Here is a 26,225-nt window from a genome sequence, read left to right as displayed (position 1 = left end):
TTAAACGAATTATGGATAATGAAAACAAAGTTACGGAATTTAACAGTAATTACTGCGTTGATGGGGTGAAAGTTCCCTTTGGGGATCATTGTAAATACCTAGGTATTAATATAAGGAAAGATCTTCACTGGGGTAATCACATAAATGAGATTGTAAATAAAGGGTACAGATCTCTGCACATGGTTATGAGGGTGTTTAGGGGTTGTAGTAAGGATGTAAAGGAGAGTGCATATAAGTCTCTGGTAAGACCCCAACTAGAGTATGGTTCCAGTGTATGGGACCCTCACCAGGATTACCTGATTCAAGAACTGGAAAAAATCCAAAAAGCAGCTCGATTTGTTCTGGGTGATTTCCGACAAAAGAGTAGCGTTACAAAAATGTTGCAATGTTTGGGTTGGGAAGAATTGAAAGAAAGAAGAAGAGCTGCTCGACTAAGTGGTATGTTCCGAGCTGTCAGCGGAGAGATGGCGTGGAATGACATTAGTAGACGAATAAGTTTGAATGGCGTCTATAAAAGTAGGAAAGATCACAATATGAAGATAAAGTTGGAATTCAAGAGGACAAACTGGGGCAAATATTCATTTATAGGAAGGGGAGTAAGGGATTGGAATAACTTACCAAGGGAGATGTTCAATAAATTTCCAATTTCTTTGAAATCATTTAAGAAAAGGGTAGGAAAACAACAGTAGGGAATCTGCCACCTGGGCGACTGCCCTAAATGCAGATCAGTAGTGATTGATTGATTGATTGATTGATTGATTGATTGATTGATTGATTGATTGATTGATTGATTGATTGATTGATTGATTGATTGATTGATTGATTGATTGATTGATTGATTGATTGATTGATTGATTGATTGATTGATTGATAAACTCATAACTCATCCTGCCAGGTATTTTTCTTCCTTTGTTAATCAGTTTACCCTCCAGGGCTGCTTTCTCCCTCGGACTCAGCGAGGGATCCCACCTCTACCGCCTCAACGGCAGTGTCCTCGAGTGTGAGACTTTGGGTCGAGGATACACCTGGGTAGGAGGACAAGCACCTCGCCCAGGCGGCCTAACCTGCTGTGCTGAACAGGGGCCTTCGAGGGGGATGAGAAGATTGGAATGGATAGACAAGGAAGAGGGAAGGAAGTGACCGTGGCCTTAAGTTAGGCACCGTCCCAGCATTTGCCTGGAGGAGGAGTAGGAAACCATGGAAAACCACTTCGAGGTTGATTGAGGTGGGAATCGAATCCACCTCTACTCAGTTGACCTCCCAAGACTGAGTGGACCCCGTTCCAGCCATCGTACCACTTTTCAAATATCGTGGCAGAGCCGGGAATCGAACCCGGGCCTCCACTACACCTCAGAGGCGGGCATAGAAGTATATATACGAGTGTAAAATAGAAAGGACAATAACTAATAAGCATTATAAAGTAAGCGGTTAAGTAATTAATAACTAAATTGTTTATAGCTGACTAAACGAAATGTATAACAACAAGAAATACACTTTTCTAAATCATCATGAGTGTAACAAGAGACAGCAAAATTAATACGATTTAATAATTAGTCATTCAGTCACACAAGAAGTGGAAGCGAGTAGATTCCTTCTTATTCAATCCAGGCTGTAACCTCAGCTGCAGTAAAGTGAATAAGCCGAAGGAAGTGATTTTAAGAGCTATACCTACCCTTTCTTCTTCCGATTCAAGGTTTTAAAAACGTCATCAAAGTAATCCTCGGAGTACACTTGCACTGGGGTGTCTTTTGGAATATCACGACGTAGAAGCTCACTCAGCAGCACGTCCCAGTCTACCTGCAATAAGCAGTATGGTCAATAACTTCTCCATCGACTGATGATTCCATTGTACAAAGATCAAACAGCAGTGATAGGAGTCGAAAGATATGGAATATCAATAGTAGTATAATACAGGGATTCGGCGGCCTCCTCCTCCTCCGGCTCTCGGGAGAGGCCTCCTCCTCCCGCGGGAAATTTGAATTTTGGCGGGAAATTTGAATTTTGGCGCGAGATTTGAATTTGTAAACAAAGCCACGTGCTTTTTGACAGCTGTCATCGACAACAACGCATCGCTAACCTCAGTACTGCCATCTTGACGGGCCTAAACCTCACTAGTGCCAACTTAACCTAACTAGCATGAGGTAAACAAACCCACGTGTTTTTTGACAGCCACGTGCTTTTTGACAGACAACAACGAATCGCTAACCTCAGTACATCTTGACGGGCCTAAACCTCAGTAGTGCCAACTTAACCTAACTAGCATGAGGTAAACAAAGCCACGTGTTTTTTGACAGCCACGTGCTTTTTGACAGATTTGTAAACAAAGCCACGTGCTTTTTGACAGACAACAACGCATCGCTAACCTCAGTACTGCCATCTTGACGGACCTAAACCTTAGTGGTACCAACTTAACCTCACTAGCGCGAGGTAAACAAAGCCACGTGCTTTTTGACAGCCACGTGCTTTTTTGACAGCTGTCATCCGCCATCTTTAAACCACAAAGCACTGTGCTGCCCTCTATATCGCAGTAGCTGCAAAATTCGTCACCTGTCATCGGCAGTGCTACCATCTTGACGGGTCTAAACCTTAGTGCTACCAACTTAACCTCACTAGCGCGAGATAAACAAAGCCACGTGTTTCTTGACAGCTGTCATCCGCCATCTTTAATCCAGAGAGCACAGTGCTGCCCTCTTTAGCTACTTACCTTTGAAATGTGGTGGCGGATAATTTGAAAAATGCTTTTTTGACAGCAGCCATCTTTGTGCACCGTGCTGCCCTCTTTAGCTAGATACCTGTGGTGGCAGGCAATTCCACGTGACAGCAGCCATCTTTAATCAAGAGAGCGCCGTGCTGCCCTCTATGTGGTGGCGGCAAATTGAAAAATTCCACGTGTTCTTGTTTGGAAACAAACTCATGTGCTTTTTTGACAGCTGTCATCTGCCATCTTTAATCAACAGAGCACAGTGCTGCACTCTTTAGCTAGATACCTTTGAAATGTGGTGGCGGCAATTTGAAAAATTCTATGTGCTCTTGTTGGGAAACAAAACCACGTGCTTTTTTGACAGCTGTCATCGGCCATCTTTAATCAATAGAGCACCGTGCTGCCCTCATGCGGGGCAATTTCGTCAGCTGTCATCCGCCATCTTTAATCCAGAGAGAACAGTGCTGCACTCTATGTGGTGGCGGCAAATTCCACGTGCTTTACAAACCCATGTGCTTTTCTGACAGCTGTCATCCGCCATCTTTAATCCAGAGAGAACAGTGCTGCACTCTATGTGGTGGCGGCAAATTCTACGTGCTTTACAAACCTATGCGCTTTTCTGTCATCCGCCATCTTTAATCTAGAGAGAACAGTGCTGCACTCTATGTGGTGGTGGTAAATTCCACGTGCTCTTGTTTGGAAACAAATTCTACTCGCTCTTCAGCTGTCATCCACCATCTTTAATCAAGAGAGCACCGTGCTGCCCTCTTTGTGGTGGCGGATAATTTGAAAAAATTCTTTTCGACAAGCAGCCATCTTTAATCCAGAGGGAACAGTGCTGCCCTCTTTAGCTACTTACCTTTGAGGCGGTTAATTTGAAAAATTCTTTTCGACAAGCAGCCATCTTTAATCCAGAGAGAACAGTGCTGCCCTCTTTAGCTACTTACCTTTGAGACGGTTAATTTGAACAATTCTATTTAACAAGCTGCCATCTTTAATGAAAAGAGCATCGTGGTGCTATCTTGCGAGTAATATTTTACGTCACAGCTGTCATCCACCATCTTGCATTGCTAACCTTAGTGCTGCCCTCTTTAGCTACTTACCTTTGACGAGCTGTCACCTGCCATCTTGCATCGCAAACCTCAGTGCTGCACTCTATGTGGTGGCGGATAATTTGAAAAAATCTTTTTGACAAGCAGCCATCTTTAATCAACAGAGCACCGTGCTGCCATCTTTAGCTACCGCCATCTTACATCGCTTACCTCGCTGCTGCACTCTATGTGATGGCGGTTAATTCGAACAAGTTTAATCACGCATCGGGCAAGCTAGAGTAAGCACGTGCTGTAGTGATGACGTCATTGTGCATGTTTAAACCCGTTCGTTGACTAAAAGGTTTAGTCTTCGAGAAACAGTGATAGAGTGTAGAGTGCAAACATGACGAAAACATTAATAGTTGATGTGCAAGGCTTTAAAGTAAATGGAAACAAATTTGTGTTTAAAGAGGTGGCTGTGTTAGATTGCAGTGTGTTGTGGGCTCCAAAACTTGTTAGTTTAGTATTTAGTCCACCGTTCCCTTACTGTTTGCAAACAGATGAAGATAAAAAGCAGACTCAGTGGATTGAAAACAATTTAGGTTTGAAGTGGGAAGAAAAAGGAATACCTTATCGTTTTCTACCTTTAATGATGAATGCACATTTGTCAAGAGCAGATCTTGTTCTTTTAAAGGGTTGTGAAAAGAAAGAATGGTTGCGTGATTTTCTACCATCATCGTGTGAAGTTATCGACATGCATGAATTGGGGTGCCCATCATTTAAAACTCTTCCGAAAGAGCATAGCAGAGAAACAAGTAAACAGTCTTTACAACATGTAGGTATGCTCTTTGATTGGTTATGTCGCAGTGCATGCCGGGAAGTGAACAACATATGTAAAGTGCAGTGTCGAAATAACCTTAGTGTAAAAGAAACATTTGTAGAGTAAAGACATCATGTCATTTCTAACAGATACTAAGTGTAACGCAGTTGAAAAGGCGATCGTAAAGTTTTATGCATGCAAAAAGAAACTAAACACTTTTACTGAAGAAGAGTTAAATGCATTACCAAAGGCATTTTTGGTTAATGTAGCTGCGAATGCTGTAAAGAAGATTTGGGAAAAGGTGCCTCGTGAGTGGACTCAAGATCCTGTTTTGTCAGAGCTTCAAACGTGTAGTTTACATCATGAACACGTGAGTTTAGCTAGAAGACCTTCTGTGAGACAGTGCCGTACATGTCAACTAATTAAACTGTATCACGGACCTAAAACTAACGAGTTGTCTTCGCTTATAAACACTTATCATGGCTGTGGAGAGAGTAAACAAGGAAAAGGTGAAGAAACGTGCTGGGAGAAAGATGAGGAAGCATGTTGGGCGTGGACTCATCAATAGAGTGATTGATCTTCTTTTCTTCGTGCTTCATCTCCCCTGCAGCCCTAGAACACATTCGCCTGATACGTAGTTACATGCTGCCTGCATAGAGTGTAGCTGTTAAAATCTGCTTCGTAAAGTTATGCTGTGTGTGTGTGTGTATGTGTTATTACCTAGTGCTTTAGCTGCTCAGAAGAATATAGCAGCACTTGTCGTTGTTGGTGCAATAAAACGAAAACTGAGTGTCAAAGACCGTAACATAAACAATGGATAAAAATGTATGTATATAGTCTAAAATAAATATGAATTGTCAAAACATATTACAGGTGTTGTTTAATCCTACAGCATGTCCTAGTGACTTAGAAGAAAGGAAACGTAGAGGATTAAAAGAAAACACACACATAAGATTTAAAGTACATCCTCTTTATTAATCCATGAATTAAAGCTGTTATTAAAACCAAGCCATTTAACATACAGTTTATTACCACGACGTCGAATAACACGTTCAACTAAATAGTGATCAGGATATTTTGTTTTCTGCAGTTCTTCGATGTAGAATCCTCCTTCAATAGGCTGTCCTCTGAGATCGCGGAGTAAATACGTAACTGGATTAGTAAGCTTAACACTTCTGATTTGAAAAATTTCAGTGCTCCAGTTAGGTGTGTATCCTTTCGCAAAGATAGACTTGTGTTTGCTGATGCGAACGAAATCACCTTCTTTAAAGCGATGGCGACGTGGATCAGCTGTTTTGATTACAAGATGAATAGCATCTAGACGAGGTGTATTCTTTGTAACAAGACGTGGCTTTGTTCCGATAGTGCGATGAGGTGTATCGTTGTAGGTAGATAAAAGTCTAGGTAGCAGATCAATCCAACGATATGAACCTTGCGCTGTAAATTCTCGCCACATCATTGTTTTGAGTGTACGATTAAAGCGTTCTACAACACTCGCCTTGAGATTGCTGAACGTAGAGTAGTGTTGAATGCCAAGTAACTTGAGGTAAGAAGAAAAATCCTTGTTGTAAAACTCTTTACCTTGATCAGTTTGAAGAAGCCTTGGGCAGCGTTTCGATTCTTCAACAATATGTTTAAATGCTTCTTTAACTTCAGCTGCTGTTTTAGAACGCACGGGTTGTGCAAAAGCAAACTTTGAGTACACATCGATAACAGTAAGTAGATACTTATAGCCCTTATTACTAGAAGCATATGGAATCATTTCTACTAAGTCTGCTTGCCAGAGATCATCTTTTCCTCGTGTAATAACGCGTCTGCGACAGTAGGTGCGACGTGCTGGTTTATGTAACTCATGCGCGATGTTTACCTTTACAGGTGAGATCTTCTCTTGACGAGCCATTACAAAATAATACCGGCATAACGTAGTTCTCTTTCTATTTCTAGAATTTCTGATCCGTGACCAGTGTGACCAGCCTCTTGCGATGCTCTTAAAAGTTGTAATCGTTCAACGAGTAAGTTTGGGTCATTCCAGTATCTTACATCCACATACGGCAACAAAGGCTTGTAGATAACGTCTAGACTACGTGCAGTCGGAAACAGCTTAGAAATAAACTCACGATACTTGTAACTCTTATTCGCATTTACAGCTTCTGTTCTCTTGTAATTACGTCGTGTTGCATCAGTAGCAAAAAGTATTGCTTTATACTTTTTAAGATCATCTTGTAAAATTATATCCTTGTCAGGTATTCGTGAGAAAAGAAGTTCTAAGAGTCCTTTCGTAGGTTTATAGGTAACACCTTTTACAATGAGTTTGTTGCTATTAATCTTAACATTTGAATTTCCTATCCGGAAACAGTCATCTTCGTAGCGAATACCATAGGTAGTGTCAGTTTGTCCTGTAAAAAGTTTTTCTATATAAGGTGCAAAGAGAGATCCGTAGGTATCTTGAATAAAAGTTCTAAACTGATTGCGATACTCTGGTGTAATCATAACCTCAGACAAAGATGGTAGATTTTGCGTCGATGTAGTAGGTGTTTCTGCAATAACATCTGTAGTTAAAAACTCAACACGCTTAGATGGTGATGTATCATTAAGTTCTTCTTCTTCTTCTTCCTTATCTTCCTCTTCTTGATCTACATCCTGCTTCTTCTCTTCCGTATCTTCTTCATGCTTTTCTTCTTCATGCTTCTCTTTATGATATGATGTTTGCATAGAAGCAAAACTTGAAGTAGACTGCGGTAATGAAGTAGAATTAAAAATTTCTTTGAGTGGTGTACTTAGTTGTGTTTTTAAAAATAAATCCGTGTCTGCTTGAATACGTTTAAGCTCTTTAAATTTCCGTCGAATATTGTTTCGAGCTTGGATGATATGTTTTGTGATCTCCTTGCTAGATGTTAACATGATGGTGGTTTTTAATCAAGTAGTTACTGTAATTCTGTGTTAATGCATATAAAATGATCGAAACCCATGCGATATCGTCCATGCTGTACATCACTTTCTTTATCAATAACTAAAAAGCTGTAACGGTGTAATGACCAACATTTAGCACACATACGTTTAAAGTCATCGAATGTCATATCAGTGTTAACATGATCGTTATACACATGTCGCATGTTGCGCTCATCTTGCCGAAAAAGCACAATAACATTTGCGTTGTCGCGTATCAACTGCTTAGGCACACGAGAATAGGTTTGGCACAAATAGATGCAATCAACATATTTATGCCGACCCATACTAAAGAATGCACGAATAACGTTTTGCTGTTCTGTTGCAACATCATCAAAGATCATAAGAGAATTAGGAAGCACATCGTCTGGTGATGGTACTTGCTCATGTGAATTAAATTTAAAATATCTTATTCCATCTTTAACTAGATCGTGCATTACAGTTTGTAGAATAGTATATAGCGGCTGATAGAGTGACTTTGCGAAAACGTAAATATTCTCGAAGCGTACACCATTTACAGAAGTAATAAGTGTGAGTAAAAGATTTGTTTTACCGCATCCCGACGGACCTGATATAATACATCGAACAGTAAAAGGAAACAACGTTCCATGACGTTTTCTTGTAGTTGTACTAGAACTAGGTAAGAGATGTGGTACAATGTCGGTAACAGGTAGCGTGTCTTGCTGCTTTATAATCTTCATGATAACTGAATCATAAAGTATGTAATAGTAATATATATATATTAAACGAAACAAGATGCAACGGTTAGTTTATGATTTGCTCTTGACTAGTAAAGTCGTGTCCAGCATGGTGAAACAACGATATCCAAACGACATGAAGAAGAAGAAGAAGAAGGTAAAAACTGTTGGATGGAAAGATGTTATAAAGGCTGCGCAAAAAGCTATTCGAGGGGAATAATATCCTCGTGTAGCTATTACTAAGGCGTTACGCGCAGCAAGAGCGAGAATTTCTCCAAAGTGTAGAGCAATATTTAGTAAACGTGCGCGAATTATTCCTGTACCAAAACGAGGAGGATTTCTTCCTGCGCTGTTTGCTGGCTTAGCAGCTTTAGGGTCATTGCTAGGTGGGGCTAGCGCTGTAGCGAGAACTGTCAAAGCTGTAGAAGAAGCGAAACAACAGTTGAAAGAGAGTGAACGTCATAACAAGACGATGGAGGCAATTGCGTTACGAGGCAAAGGTGTGAACATGAAGCTAGCGCCATACAAGAAAGGGCTTGGTATCTACATTTCTCCAAAAAACGTCTACTGAATGCACTGCCATATCGAGCTCAAACGCATGATGAAGTTTTTACGTTTGCTAAACAACTAGGAATTCATTATTTTCGAGGAGTGTATATGCGCGATCAACTACCAGCACGTCCACGTGAACGTGAAAGTGCCGTAATTAACTTGGACGACAGTCGTGGACCTGGTACTCATTACGTTGCTTATGTAAAACGTAAATCTAAAGTATGGTATTTTGATAGCTATGGAGATTTACCTCCTCCTTTTGAGCTCATACGTTATTTCGGAAGCAGTGCAGACATTGTTTACAATAAAAACCGTGTGCAAAACTTTAATACACGCATGTGCGGACGATTATGTCTTATGTTCTTATATCAAACCCAGACAGTAGAGAAAGTGTATTAGTATCTACGTGATGACGAACAGTGAAAGAACGTTTGCTGTACGTGGAGAAGGACCTGAAACAACCGTCTACTTTAATCCACCAATCGAACTTAGTTATCAGCCGCATAGTCTTGGACTAGTATCGTTTGAAAGCTACAATAAAATCTATAATGTGCGTGATGGTTTAAACAAGTTCTATTACGATGAGTATGTGCTAACACTACCCTCAGGTAGTTATACAGTAGATGATATTCACGACTATATTGAAAGTACGTTAATTGATCAGTTTGGGGAAGATAGTTTTAGTAATCATAATTACAAGTTCTCAATCACTATAAGCAACATTACACATAAATGTGTTATTGAATCATCATTTAAGATTGACTTCAAATCACAACCTGATTCGATTGGCCCACTGCTTGGATTTTCATCGAGGGAGCTCCTACCGAACGTACGTTACGAATCTGATCAACCTATAAAACTCTTCGATGATTATAATGTGAACATTACTTGTAATATTATTACAGACTTGAATAGTAATCTACAACCTTCGCACGTCCTGCATGACTTCATTGTTACAGAGGAACGTGGATATACTATCTGTGAGAAACCAGCAGTAGTTCTTTATCATCCTGTGTCTGTAAAACACATTAGCAACATTACTCTTAGACTTGTAAATAAACATAATCAGCTTATTCATTTAGATCAGCATGCGTACGTAGCTTACAAACTACATCTTAAACCAGTATGAAAACCATCTATAAAACACGGTGTACATTCCGAAGACATACTACATGTGTGCAGAGACTCATCGAGTTAACAGATACCCATAAGCAGATACTCCAAGATTTGGGATATACACTACTACAACAGAATGGAAGAAATGCTAGACATTACGAATACAGTAGAAAGTCGTGAAGGTGTAGTACGAAGTGAGCTTCATTCCTATCAACCTTTTACGTTTGGATTAAATAACAATGATGAAATTCATTTTATTATTAATCAACAAGATGTTTACACCTTACCACACGAAAGCTACCTCTATATTGAAGGACGATTAGAAAAGTCTGATGGAAGTGGACCAAGCACTTCACAACTAAACAACCATGCTCTAGCTTTTCTCTTTTCTGAAGCGCGATATGAAGTAAATAATGTTGAAATAGATCGAACGAAGAATGTTGGTATTACAAGTGCAATGAAACTCTACCCTTCTTTCTGTGATGAAGAAAGTAATCTTTTGCGGATGGCTGGATGGTGTCCAAAAGCTACTAACAACTGGATGATTAATGAGGATGGAACTTTTACGGGTATGTTATCACTGAAACATATTTTTGGATTCGCAGAAGACTTTACACGTATTATAATCAACGCAAAACAAGAGCTTATTCTAATCCGTGATCGAAGTGATTACAATTCTCTTAAAGCAGTAGAAACACCTGTAGAATCGAAAATAACACTGCATCGTATACTGTGGCGGATCCCACATGTAACCTTATCTGATCGTGAAAAACTTCGATTGCTCAAGATTGTAGAAAATGATACACCATTACCTATACGTTTTAGAAGTTGGGAGCTGCATGAATATCCTGTGTTACCACCTACAAACAAGCATAGCTGGGCTGTTAAAACATCACGTTTTACTGAGAAGCCCTTGTACATTATTTTTGGATTTCAAACTAATCGTAAATTCAATCACGAAAAAGATAGCTCACTGTTTGATCACTGCAAATTAAGACACGTTAGACTATATCTCAATGGAATTACGTATCCCTACGAAAACATCGACATTAACTTTGAGAAAAATAAGTTTGGGATGCTCTATGACATGTTTTGTAAATTTCAATCATCGTATTATCAGAAAGAAGATCGTCCGCTATTTACACCTCAAGAATTTAAAAATAAAGCACCGATTGTAGTTATAGACTGCTCTTATCACGAAGAATCTATAAAAGAATCTCCAGTTGATATTCGTTTAGAATTTGAAACATCTGAAAACATTCCTGCTAACACAGCAGCCTATTGTCTTATTATTCATATGAGTGATGTTACTTACCATCCGCTAACGAATATTGTTACGAGACTATAAATAAGAATAGATCTTTTTCATTTTCATTAGTGTGTGCTTCGACATCGTACGCTATGGAACAAAACTGTAAATGTGCATGCTGTTTGCATGCTCATACGCAACATCTTATTTATGTTTCACGGGTGAGTGAGGCTATTAAGATGTTCTATAAACGTAGATCGTCGATGCCGAAACATCTTATTCAATACTTACCACCAGGATTTTTATATACGTACGCTGCCTCTTACGTACATAATTTTTGGGACATCCTTCCTCTACACAGTAAGATGTCAATCGAAGTAGCTTTATGCAGAACTTGTGAACGACATTACAAGCATCGAGGAGAAAATGGTGAAGATGATTGGGATGGACCAAATCCGAGGATTGAACACTGTACACAGTGTATGAATGAACTTTCTCTAGTACTTCATGATGATGATGATGATGATTCCGAAAAGGAATAACAGCAAGGTAAGTAGTATATGATCTTCTCTGTAAAGCATAACATACTTAGTATAATATATTTCTAAATGCTTTGTTTAATTTGAATGTTGCAGGAGGCATTTCAGAAGCATACGTTGTTAAGAAGCACACCAACCTTGTCAGCAGCAAAAAACGAACACTGTTGTAGTACATTTGTAAATAAATATTTGATCGCATTCAAAAATGTTGTACTTATTGCATTGCTTTACTCCGACTTACTCTTAAGAAAAACGATCAGGTCTAAACATGCACAATGACGTCATCACAACAGCACGTGCTTACTCTAGCTTTCCCCGATGCATGTTTAAACTTGTTCGAATTTACCGCTACCACATCCCTTTACATCGACTTACTCTTAAGAAAACGGACAAGTTTAAACATGCACAATGACGTCATCACAACAGCACGTGCTTACTCTAGCTTGCCCGATGCGTGATTAAACTTCTTCGAATTAACCGCCATCACATAGAGTGCAGCAGCGAGGTAAGCGATGTAAGATGGCGGTAGCTAAAGATGGCAGCACGGTGCTCTGTTGATTAAAGATGGCTGCTTGTCAAAAAGATTTTTTCAAATTATCCGCCACCACATAGAGTGCAGCACTGAGGTTTGCGATGCAAGATGGCAGGTGACAGCTCGTCAAAGGTAAGTAGCTAAAGAGGGCAGCACTAAGGTTAGCAATGCAAGATGGTGGATGACAGCTGTGACGTAAAATATTACTCGCAAGATAGCACCACGATGCTCTTTTCATTAAAGATGGCAGCTTGTTAAATAGAATTTTTCAAATTAACCGTCTCAAAGGTAAGTAGCTAAAGAGGGCAGCACTGTTCTCTCTGGATTAAAGATGGCTGCTTGTCGAAAAGAATTTTTCAAATTAACCGCCTCAAAGGTAAGTAGCTAAAGAGGGCAGCACTGTTCCCTCTGGATTAAAGATGGCTGCTTGTCGAAAAGAATTTTTTCAAATTATCCGCCACCACAAAGAGGGCAGCACGGTGCTCTCTTGATTAAAGATGGTGGATGACAGCTGAAGAGCGAGTAGAATTTGTTTCCAAACAAGAGCACGTGGAATTTACCACCACCACATAGAGTGCAGCACTGTTCTCTCTAGATTAAAGATGGCGGATGACAGAAAAGCGCATAGGTTTGTAAAGCACGTAGAATTTGCCGCCACCACATAGAGTGCAGCACTGTTCTCTCTGGATTAAAGATGGCGGATGACAGCTGTCAGAAAAGCACATGGGTTTGTAAAGCACGTGGAATTTGCCGCCACCACATAGAGTGCAGCACTGTTCTCTCTGGATTAAAGATGGCGGATGACAGCTGACGAAATTGCCCCGCATGAGGGCAGCACGGTGCTCTATTGATTAAAGATGGCCGATGACAGCTGTCAAAAAAGCACGTGGCTTTGTTTCCCAACAAGAGCACATAGAATTTTTCAAATTGCCGCCACCACATTTCAAAGGTATCTAGCTAAAGAGTGCAGCACTGTGCTCTGTTGATTAAAGATGGCAGATGACAGCTGTCAAAAAAAGCACATGAGTTTGTTTCCAAACAAGAACACGTGGAATTTTTCAATTTGCCGCCACCACATAGAGGGCAGCACGGCGCTCTCTTGATTAAAGATGGCTGCTGTCACGTGGAATTGCCTGCCACCACAGGTATCTAGCTAAAGAGGGCAGCACGGTGCACAAAGATGGCTGCTGTCAAAAAAGCATTTTTCAAATTATCCGCCACCACATTTCAAAGGTAAGTAGCTAAAGAGGGCAGCACTGTGCTCTCTGGATTAAAGATGGCGGATGACAGCTGTCAAGAAACACGTGGCTTTGTTTATCTCGCGCTAGTGAGGTTAAGTTGGTAGCACTAAGGTTTAGACCCGTCAAGATGGTAGCACTGCCGATGACAGGTGACGAATTTTGCAGCTACTGCGATATAGAGGGCAGCACAGTGCTTTGTGGTTTAAAGATGGCGGATGACAGCTGTCAAAAAAGCACGTGGCTGTCAAAAAGCACGTGGCTTTGTTTACCTCGCGCTAGTGAGGTTAAGTTGGTACCACTAAGGTTTAGGTCCGTCAAGATGGCAGTACTGAGGTTAGCGATGCGTTGTTGTCTGTCAAAAAGCACGTGGCTTTGTTTACAAATCTGTCAAAAAGCACGTGGCTGTCAAAAAACACGTGGATTTGTTTACCTCATGCTAGTTAGGTTAAGTTGGCACTACTGAGGTTTAGGCCCGTCAAGATGGCAGTACTGAGGTTAGCGATTCGTTGTTGTCTGTCAAAAAGCACGTGGCTGTCAAAAAACACGTGGGTTTGTTTACCTCATGCTAGTTAGGTTAAGTTGGCACTAGTGAGGTTTAGGCCCGTCAAGATGGCAGTACTGAGGTTAGCGATGCGTTGTTGTCGATGACAGCTGTCAAAAAGCACGTGGCTTTGTTTACAAATTCAAATCTCGCGCCAAAATTCAAATTTCCCGCCAAAATTCAAATTTCCCGCGGGAGGAGGAGGCCTCTCCCGAGAGCCGGAGGAGGAGGAGGCCGCCGAATCCCTGTATTATACTACTATCAATCAATCAATCAATCAATCAATCAATCAATCAATCAATCAATCAATCAATCAATCATAATTTGCATTTAGGGCTACCGCCCAGAGGCAGATTCCCTGTCTGTTGTTTACATAGTATTCTGTTAAATAATTGCAAAGGTATGAAAAAAATGAAATGAAATGTCTTATGGCTTTTATTGCCGGAATATCCCAGGACGGGTTCGGCTCGCCAGGTGCAGGTCTTTATATTTGACGCCCGTAGGCGATCTGCGCGTCGTGATGAGGATGAAATGATGATGACGACAACATATACACCCAGCCCCTGTGCCATTGGAATTAACCAATTAAGGTTACAATCCCCGACCCGGTCGGGAATCGAACCCGGGACCCTCTGAACCGAAGGCAAGTACGCCGACCGTTCAGCCAACGAGTCGGACTGGTATGAAGAAAAATGAATAAGAGGGTGTGGAGGCAAAATTAACGAAAATGAAGGCAGCACACATGAAGACTCGCTATATATAGAGAGTACTATCATGGGGAACTAAGATCCGACACTACCAGACAGATGTAAGACCACAACTTTTATATTCATCAGAAACACTGAGCTTGATAAATAAAACCTCGAAACGAGAACTGGAGAAAATTGAACGAAGGACAGGGAGAAAGATCTCAGGACCCATTAAAAAGGAAGGAACACGGAAGGTCAGAAGAAAATGAGGAAATAGATTAAAAGGTGGGCAAAGAAACGGACGTCATCAGGAAAAGGCGGCTGACTTTCTTCGGTAATGTGTTCTGTATGTCTGACAGCAGATCCACACACAAGATGGCACCAACGATTGGCTGATGATTTGAGGCTGAATGGGATAACGGAACAAAATGTCCTAGATAGACGCACTTTAAACAAAAAATCCAGGCTGGGAGGATATCTGAAGATGAGGTCAAACGAGCGACACAACTTCCCTGGTCAGAGGAAAGAAGAAACGCTCTGATTAATAGATTGAAGGACATGTGGGCAAGGATAACTAAACATGGTTGGAAACCTAAATAAACGTGGTATAATGAGGTCGTAACGATGTTAAAAAAAATTGCACATAAATTGGAAATTTCTTGAAAATCTCCCATGGTAAATAATTCATCTTCCTATAAACCAATATTTACCCCAAATTTTCGTCTTGATTTCCAACATTATCTTCATATTGTTATCTTTTCTGCTTTTAAAAATACCACTCAAACTTATTCGTCTACTAATGTCATTCCAAATCATCTCTCCACTGACAGCTCGTAACATAGCACGTAGTCGAGCAGCTCGTCTCCTTTCTCCCATGTCTTCCCAGCCCAAACTTTGTAACATTTTTGTAACGCTACTCTTTTGTCCGAAATCACCCACGAGAAATCGACCTGCTTTTATTTGGATTTTTCCAGTTCTCTAATGAAGTATTACTGGTGAGGCACCCCTGCACTGGAACCATACTCTAGTTGGAGTCTTACCGGAGACTTATACGCCCTCTCCTTTACATTCTTGCTACAACACCTAAATACTTTCATAACCATGCGATAAGATCTGTACCCTTTATTTACAATCCCGTTTATGTGATTACCCCAATGAGGATACTGAATTACATTAACACCTACGTACTCACAGTGATACTCATAAGGAACCTTCACCCCATCAACGCTGTAATTAAAACTGAGTGCACTTTTAAAGCGAGTAACAACAGTGCAAAAAATGTGAGGAAGGAAGGCGATAGTTTAGCTTCTTTGTTACATTGTTATTAGTAGTGGCAGTATAAACGAATACATTGCAATTCATGGGAATGTCTGCTTATACGACTGTAGAAAGGAAATTAAATTAAATTAAAACATGAGTAACATAACATCGAGAAGAATATAATAATAAAATACATGAAAACACAATATTACAAGTAAATATATCAATAGGTCCTACAAGTACGTAATCTCGTGGTAACGAAAGACGAGGGGGAAAAATCACATCACACAAGAAACAAAAAAAGTGTCGTAAAATTACTTGCGGGTAGTGTAACAAAATAACAAACAGCAATCACTAAGATATTAATATGAAATTTGCAGAAAATAACCCAAAACATTCCATAACTTTAGAGTAGCAGGTGGTAATTCGATATCCAATTCTTCGTATTTGGAAGAATTAAAACGGAGGCGGTGTTGCTATCTCTGCGATAGATCTCGCGTCATGAGTCCCCACAAGGCTGCCACCTTCGTTGAAAATAAGGAAAACACGCAGTTATAAATCGTCATGGCGTGAACCCGTAGCTTTACTTTTTGTCACATTTTAGCAGAACCAGGGGATCGACACCAATGGTCTTCTCCACAGCATATCGTAACCTATGCGAACGCCTAGGTAGCATTTTTCGTGTGGTAGACTCCAGCAGCCCGTAATTCTATTATGTCTTTTAATAGCGACAGATAACGGGTTAACTTGCAGTGTGATTTTAAAATGATCTTCATGTCATAAATTTATGAATGTCAGCAATCTATGCTAGAGAGGAGAGAAGTGATTACTTCATTAAAATAAGTTCGAAATTTCGGTTGTTTAAGGATCTAAACAGAAATAAAAGTAAATGTTAAAACGTTTCTCAATGTTTTTAGTGTGATTTGATAGAATCTGATGACGTTCTTTCAAGAGCGAATATGCCATTCTATTCTGATTACCGTATTTGAATAATCCCCGCATGGTTTTTTTTTAAATTTCAGGTACGGAATTGCGGTGCGGATTTTATTTGCGTCAATGTTCGCATTTAATTCTTTTCAAAATGAGCCTTCCTAAATTCAGGGTGCGGGGATTATTCACTTTTTTAATTTTTTAATTTCGTATAGCTATTTCTAGCCGAGTGCAGCCCTTGTAAGTCAGACCCTCCGATGAGGGTGGGCGACCTCTGCCATGTGTAGGTAACTGCGTGTTATTGTGGTGGAGGATAGTGTAACGTGCGGTGTGTGAGTTGCATGGATGTTTGGGACAGCACAAATACCCAGCCCCAGGGCCATTGGAATTAACCAATGAAGGTTAAAATCCCCGGACCGGCCGGGAATCAAACCCTGGACCATATGAACCAAAAGCCAGTATACTTGTCATTCAGTCAACGAGTCGGACATTATTCGCGTAAATACGGCGTGTTTACGCGAATAATGCCCGCAAATCCTTTAAAAAAAATTGAGGCACGAAATTAGGGTGCGGGTTTTCGGTTTTATTAGCGTCAACGTTGGCATTTGTTTTTTAAAATGAGTCTTCCTAAAATTAGGGTGCGGGTATTATTCGCGTAATTACTGTAAGTTGTTTCTCCTTTCAGATATAATTATGTTACCATATGTTTCCTTGTTCAGGTAGTTTATAAATGCATTTTTCAAACTTAGTTTCGACAGACTGAGTCAAAACTGAAAATAGATGGCTTCAAATACCGCAAAACAAATTGTTTACTATATTCCCTAATCATCATACTCCTAGCGTTTTTCCCGCACAGTGGCTGGGCCCACATGTCAGTACATCTGTCTCCATTTAGACCGATCCAGGGCATCTCCTAGGATGGTGTTTACATATACTACGTCGTCCTTGATGCGATCCATCGATACGCGGTCTGTTGCTTCAGGCACCAGACGCATGGCTGCTCTTGCTAGAGATCTCTCTTTGCTGAGAACGAAGTGTCCATACCGCACACATTCAGGTGAAGCCCCAGTGTTGCCATTGATGTCCATGTGGTACTACAGATCACCAGAGGATATCTAGCGTTTTACATACGCTACAGATCACCAGAGGATATCTAGCGTTTTACATACGCTAAAGAGCACCAAAAGCACTGAAGCAGGGTAGTTGTCAGTTTACTACATCTGAAAATGAACTAGTGCAGTTCGAGGAACAGCAGTGTGAACATTACAATTACTCATCAAGTAATTACCCAATTAAGTGAAAAGAGGAGTAACTCAGGAAAGTAGTAGGACACGCATTATACGAAGAGATTACTACACTATTCAATATAACTATATGTAGAGTGTACTACGCACTTTAATAGTTTTATACTTTATGTACCGGTTGGTACACCTATACGCCGCACATTTGAATGTTCCGCCTTAAAGTACTCCTCTACTGGGGAATCTCTGAACTTTAAAAACCGAATCAACTCAACTGTTTCTCAGAAGATGTCACTGTGTGTATTTCGAATTGTTTTGTTTTTCATTGATCAAAAAGTCTGGACATTCCCTCACAGATGTCTTTACCAAAAACTATCATGCACCGTGGTGCGAGGTGAAGGAACTTTTCTTCAAGCTATTTTGTATTCATAAGTTGTTGTCTTTACTAAATCTCGTTCTTTCGTTGATGGGTTGGCAATATTAATTTTTCTTTCCGCCAATTTTGAACTTAGCCAATCCCGAATTTCTTGAATTAATTTTGGACCAATAGTGTCCTTCTTCTATAATTTTAATGTGTAAATTTTGGGCAACCAATAAACGCCTGTGGATGTGTCTTAATTATACATGAAAGGACTCGAATCTTCCATGAGTGTTTAAAAACTGCTGATTTTCATGGCTCGTCGCCACTTCAACAACATCTAGCTTAGTGTATGGAAGTATAGCAGGGGCCGGCTTATGTAAACATTTTCTTATTACTTTAACTGTAAATCGGGGATAGAGAGTGCTTTACCCTCTCGAGCTCCCCTTCAATTTGGATTTGAGGTGACTACGTTTTCATAACAGATTTTCTTCTCTTCATTATTGTGTAAAATTATTTTTCTTATACGAGTCACCTCTCTAGTTTGGGAATAGCCCCTGTGTATCGGCTTAACGCCACTTAGGTTTTAACAAGCTTTCATGTAGGAGTGCAAGTACACGCCTCCATTCATCTTGATTTTTTGGGGGGGCTATTTAATTAATCTGTTCCTTTTCCACGAAGGCCTAGTAGATTGGGTACTAGATACCCCTGTTTCTTGATAGGTGTGCCTTGAGGGCAGTTGATAGTAATGTTGGTTGTTGCCTTTGATAGGCTTGAAAAATTGAGAGCGGTCAGCTCTTTCTGGTATTTTGAAAGGTGCCTCTAGGAGGCTTGATATCACTAGGCGGGAGCAAGTGCTCCATGTAATTAGGGGTTTTCTGCCCTTTAGTATTTTGTGGTTGTGAGATGAGAGCTCAGGTTTTGTAAAAGATGGGGCTTGAAGCCCAGATCACTAATTTGTCTCTAAATCCTTACTTTTCTGGTCTTGTACCTGATTGACTTGTTAAGTTTTCAAATTCTATGTAAACGTTTGTTAAATCATGTTGTCCATTGAAAATATAACCTTTATTTAAATTTTAAATTCATCTTACGGACTTGTAGTTAGACCCATTCCAGCCCGCACGTTCTTTCACCTCTGCTGATCCACCAAAACACGGTAACAAGTGGTAGCAGAGTGTGGTTGAATGGGTCTCAATTTTGCCCCTTTTGACGGCTAAACATTGCTTTTGTTTTGAACTCTAACCATTTTCTCCGTCGCTGGAATTTTCTTTCTTACTTTCTAAATCTGTCTATCTTTTGTTATCACGTCCGGCCCTCGCGATGTCCTCCATTGATTTATGAATTAACAATTAGAAATGTTTAATCTGGAGGCACGGTTGCGGCCGATACCACCAAGCTTAAAGATTCTCTTGACTTGCCGGTTAGTATCCCCATCTTGGGGGAGAAAGATGTTGACGACGCTCTCTCCACGATCACTGATAATGCTACTGAGGTAGCATCTGTAGTTAGTTTTTTTGAAGGGGGTGATCCATCTACTAATCAACTCAAACGTGTGCAAGCTAGATTGTTCCATTTTTACAATAGGGTTACTGACCTATTGTCTTTGAAGTTAAATGACATTCAAGGAAAGGAGGCTAGTGCTGTTCTCGAAAACCTTTCTAAATTGTCCACTAAGATTAGCCTATTGTTAACTGGGGCAGTCCTCCCCAAAACCGACCAACCCACTCTGGTAAACGTAGTTAGCGAGGAGCATTCTCACACGGGGGAAGAAAGTAGGAAACTGTAGGAGTCCAACAAACATCTGCCCCATTAGAAACTGAGTCCGGTCGTCGCATATCCATTTCAACCTTTGTGTTGAATAATGCACCCTCCGAAACAGCTTCTCCGCCCTTTAGGTCTTTACCTACTATGTCACCCGGGTTCAGTAGTTTGCCTCATCCATTAGCAATGTTGCTCAGGGGTATTTCTAAGTTTTCGGTTAACTCCACCAGTGATGTTATTTCATTCCTAAGGTTTTTAGTTGAGTTCCAAGATCACGCTCTGGTATTTTCTCTTTCTCCGCGTCAAATTTTGCAGATTATTTATCCCTATTCCGTTGGTGTTCTCTCTGACAAAATAACAAGAGCCATTGCTGATCAATCATCTATAGAAGACTTCCACGCCCATCTATTAGCAAACTTCATTCCGGCTACGGCAAGGTCATACCTAATACAGAAGTACTATTATCGTGTACAGCGTCTGGATGAAAACCTAGCCGCTTTCATCCAAGACATTAAATTCTACACAAGGGTATTTGCTCTACATTTCCCTGAACATCAAATTGTACAGGCCATTGTGGAAGGAATTTCACCATCTTACAGGTCATACTTGTGTTTTGCGTCGCGTCCGCAAACTTTTGCCGAATTAGAAGCTATGGCTGTCTCAGCCGAGGGAGTTAGATATGCGGACACATTGCGTGTCGCGAAAGAGCCCCCTCCATTTTCTGGTAATGTTCGACCTCCACCTCGCCGAACCCTCACACCCCGCAAATGTTATGCTTGTGGGTCGCCTGACCATCTCCGGAACAAGTGCCCTCTGATCAGATCCAACGGGACAAAGAATGGAACAGGGCCATCTCGAGGCTGTTTTAAATGCGGCGCTTTCTCCCATATTGCCAAGAATTGCCCGAATTCTAATAGCACTCCCTCCTGCTCAACTTCGGGTGCAACTTCCACCAATAATCAAAAGTGACTAGCGGCCTCGGCTGAGTCGGCGCGCCAACCTTCTTCAGGCTCAGCCCCGGTTAAATCCGACCAAATATCAGGGAAAACTCAGTCTTCTAATTTATCACTTGAAGGTCCCAAAGAATGTCTTAGGATTGCTCCGGATACCCCCGCACCTGTACCTTTTCTCAAAATTGAGCTAAATAATGAACCTGTTATTGCTCTATTAGATTCTGGCAGTGTGTGTTCCATTATTTCGGCCGAGTGGTACTCTAAATTAAAATCTGTCTGTAAACTTCCTGATTTTTGTTCGTCTTCGGTTCAATGCATTTCGGCTAACACTTCCCCGTTAGAAATTTTAGGTTTTCTGTATGCCAAAATTAGAATTGCTAAATTTACTTGGAAAGTTAAACTGTTTGTGGCTAAGCACATGTCTTGCCCCATTATTAGGAGCGGATTTCATGTCTTACACCGGCCTTATGCTCGACATTCAGAGCAAGTCGTGCACCTTCAAATTTGCTTTTAATTGTAAAATCCCCTCAGTGAAATGTAATTCTGTATCATGTTCATATTTCGCCTACCCAGGATGAGATGTTGTTAGACCTTAGACATCTACCTAAGGAGCAGATTCGTAGGTTGTGTCAGTCGTTTCCAGATGTTTTCTCTGATACTCTTGGTGTTACTGACCTTATTGAATACAAGATTGAAGTTACGGATTCGATTCCTGTCCGATTTCCTCCTTATACGTTATCTCCACCTAAAATGAAGGCTTTGAAAGAGATCATAGATCAGATGTTGAAAGATGGTATAATTCGGCCCTCTAAGTCGGCGTATCCATCGACTATTTTCCTAGTTCCGAAACCCCAAGGTGGCTTCAGGCCTGTGATAGATTATAGGGCTCTCAATCGGAAGGTGGTGTTACAATCTGTGCCCTTTCCAGACCTTCACTCTTGTTTTCCATGGTTTCGAAAGGCTAAGTTCTTCACCATCTTAGACCTCAATCAGGCTTATAACCAGATCCCTCTGGCGGAAGAATCTAAACATCTCACAGCGTTTGCCACGGATTGGAACTTGTACGAATACAACCGCGTGCCTTTAGGGCTCCCCAAGGGAGCAGCTGTACTTACAAGACTGCTAGACAGGGTCTCCTCCGACATCAAATTCGATTACTTATACCATTATCTTGATGATGTCGTCGTATTTTCTGAGACCTTTGAAGAACATTTAGATCATCTGAAAGAGGTCCTGAGTCGCCTTCGAAAGGCAGGGTTAACGGTGAAGTTGTCCAAGGTTGCTTTCGCTAAGCCTTCCATGTCATTTGTAGGGCATATTTTGTCGCCCGATGGTGTCGCTGTAGATCATTCTAGAACACAGGCCATCCGTGATTTCAAACCTCCTAAGGGCATCAAAGGAATTGCCAGATTCATTGGTATGGTGAATTTCTTGAAGAAATTTATTCCTAACTTCGCTAATAGACGGCGCCCTTGAACTTACTTCGTAGGAAAGGCGTCAAGTTTGAGTGGGGTCCTTCTCAACAAGCCGCTTTCGAAGATCTCAAATTAGCTCTGTGGAATGCCCCTGTTCTTGCCATGCCTGATTTTTTCGTATAAATTCATCGTCCAAACCTATGCGTCGTCGTCGGCGGTGGCTGCAGTCCTTCTTCAAGAGACTGAACTAGGGAGGCGACCCATCGCCTATGCGTCTAGAACTTTATCGGCTCAAGAAGCCAAGTATTCAAATTATGGACTTGAAGGTTTGGCAGTCTTATTTGCTCTAGAAAAGTTCCGCCTCTATCTGGAACATGTCAAGTTCGACTTGGAGACAGATAACCAAGCCTTAAGTTGGGTCTTAGGTAGGCCGCGTCGCACTGGTCGCATAGCCCGCTGGGCCATCAGAATTTCGGCCTTCGAATTTGATGTTAGGCATATAAGAGGCTCTGAAAATGTTGTTGCTGACGGACTAAGCCGTATGTTTTCCAATGAGGTAGAGCCCCTTGAACAGGAAGACAGTTCTTCACTTCCCGAGTCCATATCCCCTGATGTAAATGCCATTCTAACACATGCTCCCATGTTGTTACGGGATATCGAAAAATACCAACGTGAAGATCCGACGCTGTCCCCGATCATGGAAACCCTTTCTTCTGGGGAACATGTCGTCCCTTATGTATTGAGGAATGGTGCTTTATGCTGCCCGTCGAGGCATGATCAGAAGATGAAAGTTGTGGTTCCATCTGTTCTTGTACCTATGATCTTCAAGTACTACCATAAGACCCCATTAGGGGTGCATTTAGGCATCTTCAAAACTCGAGAAAAGATCCGAGAAATGTTCATTTGGAAAGGTATGGACGGTGAAATTCGTGAATTGGCAAACGCTTGTAAAACTTGTTGGCTTAGTAAACCTACCATGTCCACTAAGCAAGGGCTATTGTCTTCTCATCAAGCGTCGCGCCCAATGGAACGCCTCTATATCGACTACGTAGGACCCTTCCCCCAATCAAAGGGGAATGCCAACAAATTCATCCTTGTGTGTGTAGATGGTTTCACAGATTTTACTGCTTATTTCCGACTAAGCTGGCTACCGCTCAGTCCACCATTTCGTGTTTGCATTCCATATTTGCTTCTTTTGGTCCGTGTCAATATATTGTTTCTGATAATGCTAAAGCTTTTACATCTAATCTCTTTCGGAAATTCTGTTTCGATCTGTCCATCTCTCATGTGACTACATCGGCGTACTATCCTCAACCATCTTTGGCTGAACGTGTCAATCGTAATCTGAGGTCGGCTCTTATTGCCTATCATCACGATGATCATTCTAGCTGGGACACGTCCTTGCATTGGTTAGCTTTCGCTTTGAATTCGGCGGTTCATGAATCTTATAAGTTTCCTCCAGCTTCCTTGATGTTTAAGTTTGTACCCAACACGCCGCTCTCTAACCTTTGGTCTCTTAGTGATATTCTACCTGAGACAATAGATCCTGATAATATTAGAGATATTTGGATCTTTGGAAGAAGGCTAAGGCCAACCTTAAAATTTCTCATGAAAATGTTAGGGAAAGATATGATCGTGGACGGAGGCCCACCAGTGTAAAGGTAGGAGACCAAGTTATGGTCAAAAACTTTGTTCCCGCGGGCAAGCTTGCCCCCAGATTTCATGGGCTGTGCACCGTTTTGGATTTCTTAACACCGGTGACCTTATTAGTAAGCAATCCAGCCACCGGGAGTATTTTTAGGGTTCACCTGTCTCAAGTGAAACCGGTGTAATGTAATTGTTAACTCGCCATCTGTGTCTTGCAACGGTGTAATGATTATATTTTCTATTAATGTTAGGCCTTCTGCCCTTTGTTTTCTCATCTAAATATGTAAAACCTTCTCCTAGGGTCACTCTGCTGTCTATTCCTTGCGGCCATTACCAATCTACCGTCTCCTGCTAAACCATACCAGTGGCTGTAAAAATTAAAAAATTAAAAAATGAACTTTCTAAGCCGCTGGCCCCTCAGCCCCTCCTCCAAGATAGTAACTTAAAGCACTAGTTCCAACAACAATTCTGCCGCCGAGATTTTATTGTTGCAGCGCCCCGCAGCCGTTCGGCGCCTTACCGCCACAGTGGTGGGGTAAGGGCCCACTCCACTGCCGTGATGACCTTCTGTGTACGGCGCGCCGGAGTCTATCTCCCGGCACAGGCTGAAGTGCGGCGTACCAACCGCAAGCTTATCTGGGTACTGTAAACAAACTTCACATCTGCGGCGTCCTTCACCACGACTACACCTCTCATTGTGCGGGAGAGAGGTATCTCAAGGTACTTGAGTGGTCCGGGCGACCTCGACTGGACTTTGGCAGCGGCGGCTGGTCTTGCCGTTAAAAGTAGCAACATGTACCTGGTATTCTACGGCAAACAAGACACTCTAAATCTGGAGTCTAACAAGTTATCAACGAAAAGACTTCGAATTTTTTTCTTTCTTCAAAAGTCTTCTTCTTCAATATTAAGAAACTTTTTCATCGATTAACGTTTCTTCCATGAACTTCAACAAATCTATCACCAGGGAAGCAAAATTTTCTTCAAGTTGGATTAAACAAAACCTGGACTTTTGTTTTGGAAAATTATTTTATTCAACATTCTTCTGTGTCACCCGTTGGAAGAACTTTTGGGGGGGGAGGCCTGTACCGGTTGGTACACCTATACGCCGCACATTTGAATGTTCCGCCTTAAAGTACTCCTCTACTGGGGAATCTCTGAACTTTAAAAACCGAATCAACTCAACTGTTTCTCAGAAGATGTCACTGTGTGTATTTCGAATTGTTTTGTTTTTCATTGATCAAAAAGTCTGGACATTCCCTCACAGATGTCTTTACCAAAAACTATCATGCACCGTGGTGCGAGGTGAAGGAACTTTTCTTCAAGCTATTTTGTATTCATAAGTTGTTGTCTTTACTAAATCTCGTTCTTTCGTTGATGGGTTGGCAATATTAATCTTTCTTTCCGCCAGTTTTGAACTTAGCCAATCCCGAATTGCTTTAATTAATTTTGAACCAATAGTGTCCTTCTTCTCCAATTTTAATGTGTAAATTTTGGGCAACCAATAAACGCCTGTGGGTGTGTCTTAATTATTCATGAAAGGTCTCGAATCTTGCATGAGGGTTTAAAAACTGCTGATTTTCATGGCTCGTCGCCACTTCAACAACATCTAGCTTAGTGTATGGAAGTATAGCAGGGGGCGGGTTGCGCCTCTTCCTTTCTTCCTCTCCAGCAAAGGTGATGGCCTTTTAACATCTTTATTTCTTTCTTGCTCAGCAGTTTAACCCCCGGGGAAGGTTCGAAACCTTTTCAAAGTATCCTACCTGTTTAAAAATGTAACTTAGTGCCGGCTTATGTAAATATTTTCTTATTACTTTAACTGTAAATCGGGGATAGAGAGTGCTTTACCCTCTCGAGCTCCCCTTCAATTTGGATTTGAGGTGACTACGTTTTCATAACCGATTTTCTTCTCTTCATTAATGTGTTAAATTATTTTTCTTATACGAGTCACCTCTCTAGTTTGGGAATAGCCCCTGTGTATCGGCTTAACGCCACTTAGGTTTTAACA

General features: G+C 41.1%; 1 protein-coding gene across 1 annotated transcript in view; it reads right to left on the bottom strand.

Moving 5' to 3' along the window:
- Nucleotides 1–26,225, bottom strand: part of LOC136872319 (endothelin-converting enzyme 2) — a 274,577-nt gene that overhangs the window by 124,664 nt on the left and 123,688 nt on the right. The window contains exon 8 of the mRNA XM_067146134.2: nt 1,673–1,797. Within this exon, the coding sequence (XP_067002235.2) occupies nt 1,673–1,797 (125 nt within the window). The remainder of the gene's footprint in view (nt 1–1,672; nt 1,798–26,225) is intronic.

Source organism: Anabrus simplex, chromosome 4, assembly GCF_040414725.1.
Source record: "Anabrus simplex isolate iqAnaSimp1 chromosome 4, ASM4041472v1, whole genome shotgun sequence".
Lineage (NCBI taxonomy): Eukaryota > Metazoa > Arthropoda > Insecta > Orthoptera > Tettigoniidae > Anabrus > Anabrus simplex.
Note: the sequence above shows the minus strand (reverse complement) of the source record. Positions and strands in the feature narration are given on the sequence as shown.